The following is a 16022-nucleotide window of genomic DNA, read 5'->3' as shown; positions in this document are numbered from 1 at the left end:
GTGATATATTTTGTCCCTGGTTATCAAACAATGTAATTTTCAGTCTTGTGTTACATCACTTTGTATAATTGATCAAGGAGACTTTAAAACAAGAGAGCAGTTGTAGTTGAAAGAAGAATTTTAAAAAGCTCATAACTATAATTCATACTAAAATTACAATCACAGATATTAAAAATTGAAGCCAAATAAAAAATTACAACATACCACTCAAAAGTTTATTTTGGCCTTCACATATTTAGAAAGTAGGCATAAAACAAAAAGATTTTAGCTCTTATAATAATTAAAGAAGAGTTCAGTGGTTCGTTCTGTTGAAAAATGTTTACCCTGAAGCTTAAGGAATAAGTTCTCAAATCCAGAACCTATGTTAAAAAGTTTACTCAGCCAGGTAGCACCCATTTAAATCCCAGCCCTCTGGAGGCAGAAACTAGATTAGGAGGGTCATTGGCTTCATTTATGTTGGGATAGTCACAGCCTGCTATGGAAATATTTTCTTCTGACTTGTATTGATTGTGTTTTTATGCTGTTCTCTCAGCATCTGGGTCATTAATTTGGATGAGTAATGGACTAGTTGCTGATTTCTGGTTTTGTCTATATTGGTTATGAGTTTTGTGTCTTCATTTTTGTTTCATCTCTGGATCTTCAGAAAGTGTGATGACTATGTTTTGTCTGTTTTCCTGGAGTGTTCAACAGTGTGTTCACAGGGGAGGCTTTCTGGCATTAGAGACTGGAGTACTTAGAGGGATTGAAGGAGAAGGTATTGTGAGCCATTGGAGATGGGGTCAGAGAGGAAAGGGAAACCACAGCAGGTTTCCTGCGTGTAACTGGGGATGAGTCTGGGGTTATTGAACCTCAGGAAAAGTAGAAGAGGTATACATTAAACTTCAGGCTATATATTGCTCCTGTAATATTTAACCTATAATTTTTTGACAAGAGTCCACAGTAAGGGAAGTTGGCCTTGTAACGTGTTGGAAGTTTGAAAACTGTGAGGCTATCAAATTTAACTGTGTTTTAGATGGAGACATTAACATGAATTCATGGGATGAAGCGAAGATTATCATTTAACAGTATAAAATTGACAATGGATAGATTGTGAAGAGTAGCCTTCATTGTCAGATTAACATATCTTGGAAAAGGAATCAATTGAATTATTACCCCATCTGATTATCCTATAGATATGTATACGGCACATTTAATTGTTTGCTAAGAAATGAAGATTGTCCATCTCACAAAGGGTTTTCATATATCTAGGCAGGTGTATCCTTGTTATATAAGAAAATTAGTTGAACTTAATCTGAGACTAAACCAGTAAGCACCATGAATCAATGATTTGTGCTTAAAGTTCCTTGAGTTATTACCCTGACAACCCTATAAATGAAATAGATACTTTCAGCTTCATTTTGTTTTGGGCCATTGTTTATAACAAAGCAAAATAATGCCAACTAGATGCCACGATCACAATTGTCTCTTGCTTTATTTTACAGTGCAAAGTGATCTAAACCCAGATAATCACTGTGTATCACAGACGAAACAGATTTACATCCCTCTGACTTTTAAAAGAGACTAATAATTTTCCATGAAGTCAGTTTGAAGATTCACATTTTCAAAGTTTCAGAGTCAGAGAAAGGAGAGAATCAAGAGTCGCTCCTCCCCATACAAATGGACCTCTTGGCTGCTTCCTTCACATCCTTGTTCCTCAGACTGTAAATCAGAGGGTTCAGCATGGGGATAATCAAGGTGTAAAACACAGCAGACACTTTTTCCTGTTCCATGGAGTACTGAGAGCTTGGCTGGATATAACTAAAAGCCACAGAACCATAAAGTAATGTCACAGCAGTCAGGTGTGAGGCACAAGTAGAGAAGGCTTTGTGCCTCCCCTCTACTGAGCGAATTCTCAGAATGGCAATGAGAATGTGGCTATAGGACACAATGATAACAATAAAGGTGACAATAGCAATCACTCCAGAGAAGATCAAAAGCAGCATCTCATTGATGTGTGCATCAGAGCATGAAAGCTTCAGAAGAGGAGGGACATCACAGAAGAAGTGATTCACAATGTTTGGACCACAGAAGTCCAGTCTGAGCAGACCGATTGTGTGAATCAGGGAATTAATGAGGCCACCCAAGTAACATGCAAGAACCATCTGAGTGCAGAGGCGGTGGGTCATAATAACTGTATACATTAAGGGCTTTGTGATTGCCACATAGCGATCATAAGCCATCATAGACAGGAGGATGACTTCTGTGGTTATATAAATTGCAAAAAAGAAACTCTGGAGTAAGCAGGCAAAGAATATACTAGTCTTGTGTTCTGCTAGAAAATTGACCAGCATCTTTGGAGCAATGACAGTAGAGTAGCAGATGTCACAGAAAGAAAGGTTACTAAGGAAGAAGTACATTGGAGTATGAAGTCTAACATTAAACCAGATCAAGAAAATCATCCCCCAATTACCCATAACAATGATGATATAAACTAGGCTGAAAAACAAGAAGAGGGGAACCTCCCAATTATGATTTTCCATTAAGCCGATCACTATGAATTCCTTTACACCTGTATGATTCCACACAGCCATTTTTCTTCATTCTTCAGCTCCTTATTAACAACATACTTTTCCTGAAGAGAAAGGAATATTAGTGGATATTGAGTGAGAAGGAGGTATGGGAGAAAGGACTGTGAGGCCACAGGGGGTGGTAAATGACGGTTGGCATGTTATATATGAGAGAAGAATTAAAAAGTATTTTAAAAGATATTGAATTTAAATGTATACTTGTATAATTGATGTATCACTCATGCTTTAGACATGAATGAAAAGGTGTTTTATTGTACAGGAAATGTTGCTTTTATATATTCAAATTGTTGAATTTATCTTTATAGATGTACTTATATTTTAAAGCAATGCACATTTAGTTATAACCAAAAATTTAAAGATAAATTAAGTAAAAATATCACACATTTATGGAATTATAAAATTTGATATTGGGAATAGGTCTACATTTATAGCCTACAAGCAACATCAGTGTCATAAAGTATGTGAGACAGAGCTACAAATTATATCTCCTATCTTAAAATAAGTATGCATGGTGGAGATTTGAGCTGCTGTGGCAGAGAACACCTTCCTGAACTCTATTATACTCTATACTTATGATAAAACCTTTTACCAGGATGGAAAACAAATGGAATAAAAATAGAAAAAGTCTTAAACTATTTTATTGAAATACTTAAGAAATATAGTCTAGATTTAAATATTTAAAAGTATGTTATTTTATTTAATTAATAGGGAATCATATGTATTATATAATAATTACAATTATTAGTTTATTTCTTACATTTGCATATGGGTAAAATACTTTTAAAGTGCTATTAAGGTGGTATTAAACAATAAAAAACATACTTGTCCTTACCATATGTAAGAAAGTTTAGTATAATTATAGTGTAAATTTATAAGCATGATATAATAATGTTCTAAATAATTCTCTTGTCTATTAAATATGGGGGATTAAGGATACATAATCTTTAAATTATAACATAATATTCTAAATTGTTGACTGTGATGTTACATTTGGATAACTGGCAATGAGCTTGCTTTAGTGTTCAGTCTAAGCAGAAACAGCCCTTCATTACTTACAATTTGTCAAGGTAAGAATGAACCACACATCTTCTGTAGAAAACCTGGCTTTCACAAGTCTTTAAGGACTTATTATATGGAACAAGTTGGTTTAATGGTAGTTTCTACCCTACTGGGGAAATAATCTGTAGCTCCTTCTATGTATGTAAGTCTCAGTTGTCCACAGTTGAGTCATTAGCATTTTTTTTGTCTCTTGAGTGTGAAAGTAATCAGAGAACTGCCAAGCCTTCTGAATTCTGTCCAATGGATGCAACTTTTGTGAATGAAGCGGAGAAATAATATCATTCTTAAATAATATTTTAAAGTCATCTGGGATTTTCTCTAAATTCAAGCATCTTACTAAAATGTTCATTAAAGAAAAGAAATGCAGCAGCAGGAATTGAGAAAACGGATATTGTAGTCATATTGAGATACTTGAAACACTGTTAAAATGGTCTGCTAATAAAACAGCTTAAGTTCATTATTGTTCCTACAAAATTGCTCTAGCTATCCAGGTTTTCCTCCCTAATTTTCATTCTTATTTTGACATTGAATGAAGTATTATATCATCATACTCTAAAATCTTTAATTGAAGCTTTAAGATGATGGTTTTGAGAAACATTGCACTATATAAACTAAGGGTTCCAGTGGTTTTAAAATGCATTGTAACTTATTATCATAAGCTAGTATTGCAGATTAAGTCATACTTCAGATTTTACCTCCCTCATTAGCAAATCACTTATAATATTCCGCTGTGTTTTATGTCTACATATATAAATAATAAATGACACTTTAAAGCAGAATATTTTTTTTAAATTGCAAGAATTCAAAGCATCTCATAAATTACCACTTACATAAATAAGAATCACGCGTATGGAAAATTTGGAGCAAAATGAAAAATAATTATTACATACTCAACAGCAAATTTCATTCTTAACCTGTTTGAAAAATGGGGCCTTAAAATACTAAGATATTTGCTTTTAAAATGTCTAAAGTGTTTAGTGATTGGATCATTTGGGAAAATATTTGCTATGCAAGTTTGAGAAATTAAGTTTAGTATCTAGAACCTATGGTTAAAAAAATAGCCAGGCAAGGTGGCACACATTTAAATTGTAGTCCTTTGAAGGCAGAGGCTAGTGGTTTAGGGAGATCACTTGTCATTACATGTATAATACTCTCTAAGTTCCATGCCACTGTCTCAAAGAAATAGAGGAAGCTTGTGTTTAAACAAAAGTATATGAGGTGTAAGATGGTATCTCAAAGTTGTTTTGATTTGCATTTCCCTGATTGCTAAGGAGGTTGAGCATGCCCTTAAGTGTCTTTTGGTCATTCGAACTTCTTCTGTTGAGAATTCTCTGTTCAGTTCAGTGCCCCATTTTTTAATTGGGTTAATTAGCATTTTAAAGTCTAGTCTCTTGAGTTCCTTATATATTTTGGAGATCAGACCTTTGTCTGTTGCAGGGTTGGTGAAGATCTTTTCCCAGTCAGTAGGCTGCCTTTTTGTCTTAGTGACAATGTCCTTTGCGTTACAGAAGCTGCTCAGCTTCAGGAGGTCCCATTTATTCAATGTTGCCCTTAATGTCTGTGCTGCTGGGGCTATATGTAGGAAGTGGTCTCCTGTGCCCAAATGTTGTAGAGTACTTCCCACTTTCTCCTCTAACAGGTTCAGTGTGTTCAGATTGATATTGAGGTCTTTAATCCATTTGGACTTGAGTTTTGTGCATGGTGATAGACACGGATCTACTTTCATTCTTCTACAGGTTGACATCCAGTTATGCCAGCACCATTTGTTGAAGATGCTTTCTTTCTTCCATTGTGTGCTTTTAGTTCCTTTATCAAAAATCAGCTGTTCATAGGTTTGTGGGTTAAGATCTGGGTCTTCTATTCGATTCCATTGGTCGACTTCTCTATTTTTATGCCAATACCAAGCTGTTTTCAATACTGTAGCTCTGTAATAGAGTTTGAAGTCAGGGATGGTAATGCCTCCAGAAGTTCCTTTATTGTATAAGATTGTTTTGGCTATCCTGGGTTTCTTGTTCTTCCATATAAAGTTGATTATTGTCCTCTCAAGATCTGTGAAGAATTTTGATGGGATCTTTAAGGGGATTGCATTAAATCTATAGATTGCCTTTGGTAGTATTGCCATTATTACTATGTTGATCCTCCCAATCCAAGAGCAAGGGAGATCCTTCCATTTTCTGGTATCCTCTTCAATTTCTTTCTTCAAAGACTTAAAGTTCTTGTCAAATAGGTCTTTCACTTCCCTGGTTAGAGTTACCCCATACCATCTTACACCTGTCAGAATGGCTAAAATCAAAAACACCAATGATAGCCTTTGCTGGAGAGGATGTGGAGTAAGGGGTACACTCATCCATTGCTGGTGGGAATGCAAACTTGTGCAACCGCTTTGGAAAGCAGTGTGGAGGTTTCTCAGGAAATTTGGGATCAACCTACCCCAGGACCCAGCAGCCCCACTCTTGGGAATTTACCCAAGAGATGCCCAATCATATTACAAAAGCATTTGTTCAACTATGTTTATAGCAGGATTATTTGTAATAGCCAGAACCTGGAAACAACCTAGATGCCCTTCAGTGGAAGAATGGATGAAGAAAGTATGGAATATATACATGCTAGAATACTACTCAGCGGTAAAAAACAATGACATCTTGAATTTTGCATGCAAATGGATGGAAATAGAAAACACCATCCTGAGTGAGGTAACCCAGGCCCAAAAAGATGAACATGGGATGTACTCACTCATAATTGGGTTCTAGTCATAAATAAAGGACATCGAGCCTATAATTCATAAAAAATCCTAGAGAAGCTATATAAGAAGGTGAACCCAAAGAAAAACATATAGTTATCCTCCTGAATACTGGAAGTAGACAAGATTGCCGGACAAAAAATGGGAACATGGGGGTGGGGTGGGATAGGGGGAGGGGGGATGGGGAGAGAAAAGTGTGAAGTAGAGGATGGGAAGAGCTTGGGGGAATAGGATTGTTGGGATATAGGAAGGGTGGATATGGGAACAAGGAATTATATATCCTACTAAGGGAGCCATTCTAGGGTTGACTCTAGAGGGGTTCCCAGGTGTCCAGAAAGACGCCCCCAGCTAGGTCCTTGGGCAGCTGAGGAGAGGGTGCCAGAAATGTCCAGATCCTATTGCCATACTCATGAATATCTTGCATATCACCATAGAACCTTCACCTGGCATTGGATGGAGAAAATGACAGAGCCCCACATAGGAGCACTGGACTGAGCTCCCAAGGTCCTGATGAGGAGCAAAAGGAGGGAGATCATGAGCAAGGAACTCAGGAGCGTGAGGAGTGCGTTTACCCATTGAGACGGTGGGACAGATCTAACGGGAGACCACCAAGTCCAGTTGGAATGGGACTGATGGAACAGGGTCCCAAACCAGACTCTCTGAATATGGCTGACGGTGGAGGAGGACTGAGAAACCAAGGACAACGGCAATGAACATGAACTCTACAGCATGGACGGGCTCACTGTGAGCCTTGTCAGTTTGGTTGCTCACCTTCCTGGACTTAGGGGGAGCTGGGAGGACCTTGGACTTAACATAGTGAAGGGAACCCTGATGGCTCTTTGTCTTGAAGAGGGGTGGAGTGGGGGTATGGGTGGAAGGGAGGGGAGGGAAGGGGGAGGAGGAGGGGAGGAGATGGAAATCTTTAATAAAAAAATGAGAAAAAAAAGTATATGAGGTTTTCATCTGTTGCCTACATGCATGTACATACATTTGAACAAGACACCAACACAACCATTCTTATACCTAGAGAAATATCAAGAACTCAAAAATATCATAAACTCTTATGGAAATTTTCCTGCTTTGTCCAAACCTGCCTGGACTCTGTTAAATCTCAGTTTACTCTACTTGTCTAGAATGCTTGTCTTTTATATAATCACATTGGTGACTAGACAGTATTCCCTTTTAAGAAAATGATCATTTAAGGTGTTTCTTGATTAGTAAATAGAATCATAAACAATTCAGTTTCTCAATGTTATGAAGAAGTTAAACACTACTGTCAAATATTAAATATCAGTATTTTGCAGGGGCTCCTGAAATGGACTTTTGAAAATGCAGAACATTAATGTCTTGCTTCTTCATGAGTCCAGAGAGATTTTAGAAGAATACTCTATATTATATATGTTGGGTTTGCATTCCAAAGAAGAGTTAATCTTATCTCTTAATCTTTCAATAGTATCAACAATTCGTGTGTTATTATTGTGTGAAAAAAAGAACTAAAATATAAAAATATAACAGCTTTGAGCTGAGAAGTGAGATTGTAGCTATAAGTTAGAAGTTTATATGTGTATTTGTTTTAAAAAAAAATATTGGTTACTCTAATTGCTTGACGCCAAACCAGAGTTGGGGACCTGTTTGAGAATGAAGTTAGTGAAACTAGATAGATAGATAGATAGATAGATAGATAGATAGATAGATAGATGAAAGTTTTCTGAAGTATTATAAGCATTTATGACAAATGTCATAAAATTCTAAGTACTTCTTGTATTTATGAATCAAATAATCTTATGAATGTAAAATCAGTCCTTCAAATTCTTTATATTCATTTACAAATTTTTGTATACCTTAGTTTTTCTATTAGTTTTATGAACCAATATTCTTGTGTGTGTGTTTGTGTGTGTATGTGTGTGTGTGTGTGTGTATGTATGTCACCAATATGGTAAGTTTAGTTGGAGAATGAAGAATGGGTTTGCAAACTAGAATGATTTCTCATGGGTGCGGTGATCTCACTCCAATGTGTCACAAAAACTAGAATTGATGACATAATTTTAAGAAAAAGAGACCACTCAGGTGCTTCTAAACCTTTGAAATTGAAATTGCCAAGTCTCTACACATGAAACTAGTCTTCCTCTCATTCATAGGAAGTCCATCCACCCCAAAGAAAAATGTAATTACATATTCTTAAATACAAGTCAGGTGGTAGGGATAAGCAAAGAGGCATACTTTAGGAAACAATGATTTATCACAAAACATTATTTCTTTGAGACCAGATCTCACCATGTATCCCTTTTTGTGTTGAAACACACAGATATGTTTGCTTCTGCCTCCTGAGTACTATGATTAAAATCATGGACCTCTGTGCTCTATACCTGTAAACATTTTGTCATTCACTGTCTTTACATTTTACCTGTGATGCTTATAATAAGAATAGTCTTATATGTGTGATAAATTTTCCAGTATTCCACTTGATGGCAATTACTGACAGACTATTATATAGGAACTGAAAGCTATTTACAGCAAGCATCTCATCTCTATCATAAATGCTTCCCTGGCAAACTCATGGGACAGTAGCTGAGTATAGGCAAGTCATAGTAAACAACTGATTGCTGAATATATATAATATCCAAAAGATCAATAGTAATTGAATCCATATCAGAAATGAAACATTTGAGTATCTGATTCTTTCACTGCTGAGGTCAACCAGGCATGTAATTAATTGATGTCATCTACATTCAAGCCCTTCCAAAATTGGAAAAGTAATAATAGTCATTCATACCTTATACTATAGGACCGTGAAAGCTATTCTTCATTGTCAACTTGAATACACCTGGAATTAATTAAAATTTTTAAATGGAGAGCACAGACTTGAAAGAAGCAGGGGTGTTAGTTCACATCTCATCTCTCTTTAACTATCCTATCTGGCCAGTGCAGAAGACAAATAGATCATGGAGAATGGCAGTTGACTATCCAAAATTCAGTCAGGTGTGTCTCTGATTGCAGTTACTACACCAGATGTAGTATCCTTATTTGATCAGATTACCACATCTTTTAGTACCCTGTAAATCATCTAGCAATTGTTTTTGTTACCTGTCTGTAAGAACACCAGAAACAATTTGATTTCAGTTGGCCATACCCAGAGTAAAACTTTACTTTCAATGACATATCAGCTTATCAGTCTTGGTTAGAAATGGTCTTCTGTCTCTTCTACAAAATATCATTTTGAGACAATATACTGGTGATTGGACAAATGAGCAGGAGGTAGCAAACACTTTAAACTTATTAGTAACATACACATCACAGGACTGAAAATAAATCCAAACAAAATTCAAGAACCTTCTACCTCAGTGAAATTCTTAGGAGTTCAGTGATGTGAGTCATGAAAAGACTTTTCTTCCTAAGGTGAAGGCTAAGTTGTACCTGGCTCTCTCCACTACCAAGAAAGAAGCACATTTAGTGGGAATATTTGGATCCTAGAGACAGTACATTTCTCACTTGAGAATGTTACAGTGACAGATTAGCTAGATGACTCAAAAAGCTGTTAGTTTTTTTGTGAGGCCTGGACCAGGAGAAGGCTGTTTAATGGGTCCAGCATGGGATATAGGCTGCTCTACTATTTGGTCCATATTATCCAGAAGATCTGAGAGTACTGGAGATGTCAGTGGATGATAGGGATGCTGTTTGAAATCTATGGAAGGTCCTGATAAGTAAACCACAGAAGAAACTTTTGGCATTTTGGAACAAAGAGCTACAATCACCTCAAGACAACTATTCTGCCTTGGAACACAACTCTTGTCCTGCAATTGGGTCCAAGCAGAAACTTGACATTTGACAATGGGTCACCAAGGAGCAATATGAATGGAATATCATGACTTGGGTGATATCTAATCTACAAAGTCATAATGTACAACTTGCACAGCAGCAATCTCATATCAAACAGAACTGTTTTATATGTAATTGGGTCAGAGAAGTCTCTGAAGGTACAAGCAAGTTGCATGAAGGAGTTCTCCATATGTCTTTGTTTTCTCCCCTGTTACAATGCCAACTGCTGACAAATATACACAAAGCTTCACCGGGCATGTCCTATGGCCGCAAGACTGAAAAGGGGCACTAGAATCTGGGGTAGTTTTCTATATTGTGCAAGTACCACCCATAAGTGCAAAGTTGCAGTATGACAGCCCCTTCCTGGGAAAACTCCAAAGGCCATGAGTCGATGGAAATCTTTGCAGTGTGCTCACTTTGGGAATACACATTTTGTATTCATTTGAAGGAAATGGCCCCAAAAAGAGAGAGGCAATATTTGGAGGTATGTCCTCGTGGAAATTAGTGTGTCATTTTGGAGGCAGTCTTTGAAGATTCTTTCTCTCAAGTTTCCCTCAGTGTGACTTTCAGTTGACTTCCCACAAGATACAGCACTCTCAGCCATTCCTCTAGCACCACAGCTGCTTCCATGCCACCATGCTACCTGACACAAAGATAATGCACTGAAGTGCTGGCACACTAAGTGAGTCACTCCAATTAGATTTTTTTGCCTTATAAGAGTTGTCAGAGTTTTGGTATCTCTTCCTGGAGAATGGGGGTAACAATGAAGAGAGAAGTTGGGGTCAGGAACTGGAGTACTGCTGTGATAGACTTAACTGTGCACTTGTTTGGAGTAATATGGACTTTGGTACTTTAAAAAGCAGTGGAATATTTTAATTACTGATTAACGAATCATACTTGTAGGAACATGCAAGATGGTAGGACTAAGAGTTATTTGAACTATGGGTGGGCAGGCTCATTCAAGAGGTTTCAGAAGAAAAGAATTTTAGCCAGTTGCCTAGAGATTGTTCTTGTAATATTTTGGTGAAGGCAGTGGATTGCTTTTGCCCTTGTCAGAAGAATCTGCCTAAGACTAAAGTGAAGATTTTTTGATTAATTCCACTGAAGAAGAACTCTCAACACCCCATAGTATAGACTTTGTTGGGTGGCTTTTAGTGGTAAATCTAAGGGAGATGTATAATAAAAAGGAAATAAGTGAGAAGAATAAATTGCAAACTATAAATTTTGAGGAGAAAAAAGCATCAGAAAGTGGAATAGAGATAATTTCCATATTCAAGGTTATAAACATATTAAGAAAGGAAAAAAATATAGTGGTGACCTTAAGCCAAGATCCTACTTAGTTAAATTTCCACTACTTAAATGGAATTAAAGAACAACTTAGAGCCAGGTGTATTGGTGCACAACCTTTAATCCCAACACTCAGAAGGTATAGGTTGGTGGAGCTCTTATTTTGAGGCCAGCCTGGTTTATAGAGCAAGGTCAAAGTCATCCAAGGTTAGGCAGTGAGGAAAACTATAGAAAACAGAAAGTTGGTGAAGATATAAATGTAAATTTAAGTCTAGCCTGGTCTACAGAGCAAGTTTCAGGGCAGCCAAGCTTAGACCATGAAAGACAGACAACTGATAAAGATTTGAGTGAGGAGGGCCATGTTCCAGCTCCAGCAAGCAGCAGCCTCAGCAGCTTCTGCCATTTGATGGTTCTGGGTTTAGAGTTAAGAATAGAAGAAAGATGCTATTGAAATAAAGCCACGGAGGCCAGGCATGTATCAGGGGTTCAGTGAATGGAGATCTATTGCATGAAGCTGTGAAGTTAAAGCCTGGATTGCCTTAGAGAACCCAAGATATTGGAGATGCCAGAGTCATGAGATCCCTGAGTGAAATCACCTCAAGAGAAAGAACAAAACTGAATGATATAGATCCATTTGACATCAGACATAAAGGTACAGAGTTTGGATTTTCCCAGCTGTTTTTTCGGTCTTGTTTTGTTACAGTGTTTCCTCACTATGCTCTTTCCATATATTTTGGAACAGTAAAACATAATCTGTGTCATTATATGTTTGGAGTATATGAGCTGATTTCTGATTTTGATTTTTATATGGAAGTTACAATTAAGAGCTCCCCATGCATCTCAGAAGAGCCTTTGCAACAAGTTTGCCAGTATTATAGACTATGGAACTTATTAAAATGTATTGAAAGAATTTTTTGAATTATGATTTGGGTATAGGCTTTGAGGACTAGGGAGTAGAATGTGGTGATTTGAAATTAAATGACCCAGAAAGGGAGTGGCACTATTAGGAGGTATGGCTTTCCTGGAGGAAGTATGTAACTTGTGGGCAGACTTTGCTCATTTGTTCAAGCTTCCCAAAGTATGATGTTCAGTCTACTTCTTGTTGCCTGCAAGATGTCACATTTTCAAATATTTCTCAAGCATCAACTCAGCCTGTATGCCAACATATTCTTCTCCACAATGATAATGGACTGAACCTCTGAAACTGCAATTGGGCTACCACAATTAAATGTTTCCTCATAAGAATTACCATAGTCATGGTGTCTCTTCACAGCATTAAAAACTCTAAAACACGTACTCATACATTTTTTTTTGTAATGAGAAATAGCCATATGTGTGATTATTCATTGATTTGTGGTCTATAGCTAATGAACCGAGTAGATAGTCAGGGACTTAAACAGAACATGTTTGGAAAATTAGTGAGAAAGATATCTTGGGAAGAAATATGTGGAGGATCTATGTCAACAAACAAGCTATGGATATAAAAATACTTGTGTCCCATGTGCATTTTCATCAAAAGGTAAATAAATAGAGAAGTATCACTTTAAATGAAGAATAAATATTTTTCAACATCTGTGTACCTGAAGTCCCATAGAGTAGTAAATTTATAATATTGTAAAAGTAAAGTATTCACTGAAATTTTTTAATAATGACAAGCTATATCGTTATAATCAGTCAAGAATGGATATTTCTAAGTAACTTGAATTCTCATTTATTTAATGATCCCATTTCTTTCAAATAATTTTTCGATTGCATTTTTTACATCCTTGTTCCTAAAGCTGTAGATAATTGGATTCAACATGGGAAAGACAACAGTGTAAAACAGAGCAACGATCTTATCAGTGTCTGGGGAATAGCTGGTGGTGGGACGCAGGTACATAAAGAGGAGGGTTCCATAGAACAAGGTAACAGCTAAGAGATGGGAAGCACAGGTGGAGAACGTTTTGCCCCTGCCTCCTGAGGACTTGATGCTCCAAACAGTGATAAGGATGCAGAAGTACGAGATAACGATGACCATGAAAGTGCTCATCTGGATTGTGCCACATAAGGCAAAGAGCAGAAGCTCGTTAATGTGGGTATCTGCACATGATAAAGCAAGCAGTGGCGGGATGTCACAGAAAAAGTGGTTGACAATGTTGGAGCTACAGTACGGAAGCATAAATGTGAGGGATACATGCACCAGTGAGGTTATGCTTCCACTAAAATATGCCAACATTACGAGGCTGAAACAGACCCTTCGGGACACCAGCGTAGAATAAAGCAGCGGGTTACAAATGGCTGCATAGCGGTCATATGCCATTGCCGCCAGGATAAGACACTCTGCATCTGCAAAGCATGCGAAGAAAAACATCTGTACAGCACATCCATAGAAAGAGATGCTCTTCCTGGAAGCTAAGAAATTTACCAGCATTTTAGGAGTAATGGCTGTAGAATAGCTGATATCTAAGAAAGACAAATTGCTAAGAAAGTGATACATAGGGGTTTGAAGTCTTAAGTCAATTTTAACTAGAATTATTAGTCCCACATTTCCAACTACTGTCAACGTATACACTATGACAAACACCAAGAACAGCATGAACCTGAGTGGCAGATAATCTGTGAATCCGATAAATATGAACTCTGTTGGCCTGGTATAGTTTGTGTGCTGCATTTTTGTGGGCTTCTCGCTTTTCTCATGGGCAGTCGATGATTTCCACCAGTGTGAAGTTAGCTGGGTGATGAATGAACCAATGTCTTTGTTTTCTCTTCTAAGGAAGTAAGGAGAATTAAAAAAAAGAAAAAGAACATGGCTTTGTCTCTTTACACTTTCATTGCTTCCTCATTACGCACTCATCACTTTCTTATGTGTTTTGGGACTTATGAGAAGAGAATTAAATACATGCTCTTTGAAAGCAAAGGGAAGACTACACAAGCAGAAGGAAGAGGTCAGTGGAGGAGGAGGAGGATGGATAAGAGCAACGCATAGTGACATTATCACTGTCATAATCAAACCTATGAGATTGCCTGCTAACTTAAAATTAATTAAACTAAATCATATTTGATGCTATTACATTTTTTTTTATCATTACTTGTTTTAAATTGGAACAGACGTTATTCTTGATTCCTGAAAGATATTACTTAGAAGCTGGTGTTTCTTGAGGCAGTAACCCTGCTATGTGTTAGCATTTTCTTCATTTTAATGTGCAATTATTTGGGGTCATTTTTGAGATTGGGATAATAATAAATGTTTTTAAAATTTTAATGGGACTGATGGAACATGCGACCAAATCGGACTCTCTGAGGGTGGCTGATGGTGGAGGCTGGCCGAGGAGCCAAGGACAATGGCGATGGGCTTGGTCTCTATGACATGGACGGGCTCTGTGTGAGCCTTGTCAGTTCGGTTGCTCACCTTCCTGGACCTGGGGGGAGTTGGGAGGACCTTGGACTCAACATAGTGTAGAGAACCCTGATGGCTGTTTGGCCTCAAGAGGGAGGGAGTGGGGTTGTGGGTGGAGGGGAGGGAAGGGGGAGGAGGAGGGGAGGAGATGGCAATTTTTAATAAAAAATAAATAAACTGGAAAAAAATTTTTAGAGTTGGTTAAAAATTGTCACCTTCCTGGACTTAGGGGGAGCTGGGAGGACCTTGGACTTAACATAGTGAAGGGAACCCAGATGGCTCTTTGTCTTGGAGAGGGGTGGAGTGGGGGTATGGGTGGAAGGGAGGGGAGGGAAGGGGGAGGAGGAGGGGAGGAGATGGAAATCTTTAATAAAAAAAATGAGAAAAAAATTTGGGGTTGAAAATCTCTATTCTGGTATATTGACGAGTGAAGAAAATTATGGGAATGTTATTGGTATATTATGATATAAATTGTGATAATCATAGAACATCTGTGATCAAGAAATAGACAACTTAATACAAAAATATAGAATATAAAAAGTATGCACAAGTTGTCAGATTTGAATCTTTGCTACCTAATGTTTGTGTGGCATAAGTAGCATCACTTAATCACTTGGTATTAGAGGAATATATAATTTATTAGCCATGAAAAATATTATATTAACATCTTATAAATAATATCTATCAGAATTTAAGAACAAAATTAGACATTTTATTTAAAGTTTATTTGTCTCAATATCTTGAAATGTCAAAGACAATTTTTAACCTATTTTTGGTCTGGTTTTATGGACCTCTTTTGCTTTCTGATGATTTATAATTCATTAGGGATTAGATGATAGATGGCTCTATCCAACAGCAGTATACAACAGCATACAAACTATCTGCATAGAATATTTTTTAAAAATACATATAGCACACAGGAAAGGCACATTTGCCTTTCCTTGGATATAAAAGTCACAAATATTCTTTCAAACATTTGACATACAAGTTTGCTACAAAGAAAAATCTCTATAAAAACATTTTTAGGTTTGATTACCAATAGCTTAATTAAAGGTAAAAGCAGACTATAAGAAATTAAAGAGCTCTAGCTCCAAGAAAAGCAACTAGGAGGATTTTTTTGCCATAGTGATAATACTATAGATTATATCTATGGGTATAAATCATAGATTATACGATC

The 16022-nt window shown here is 37.0% G+C and overlaps 2 protein-coding genes across 2 annotated transcripts; both read right to left on the bottom strand.

Moving 5' to 3' along the window:
• Positions 1–1631: 1631 nt before the first annotated feature.
• Positions 1632–2570, bottom strand: LOC119819462 (olfactory receptor 1052-like). The gene has a single exon (XM_038337681.1). It carries the CDS (start codon positions 2568–2570, stop codon positions 1632–1634), a length of 939 nt encoding a protein of 312 aa, XP_038193609.1.
• Positions 2571–13180: 10610 nt separating this feature from the next.
• LOC119820034 (olfactory receptor 5AS1-like) lies at positions 13181–14119 on the bottom strand. The gene has a single exon (XM_038338274.1). The coding sequence runs from the start codon at positions 14117–14119 to the stop codon at positions 13181–13183; it is 939 nt and encodes a 312-aa protein (XP_038194202.1).
• Positions 14120–16022: the final 1903 nt, after the last annotated feature.

The sequence above is a fragment of the Arvicola amphibius genome, chromosome 7 (genome assembly GCF_903992535.2).
Source record: "Arvicola amphibius chromosome 7, mArvAmp1.2, whole genome shotgun sequence".
NCBI classification, from domain to species: domain Eukaryota; kingdom Metazoa; phylum Chordata; class Mammalia; order Rodentia; family Cricetidae; genus Arvicola; species Arvicola amphibius.
The sequence above is the reverse complement of the archived record's forward strand: the minus strand, read 5'-3'. Positions and strand labels throughout refer to the sequence as shown.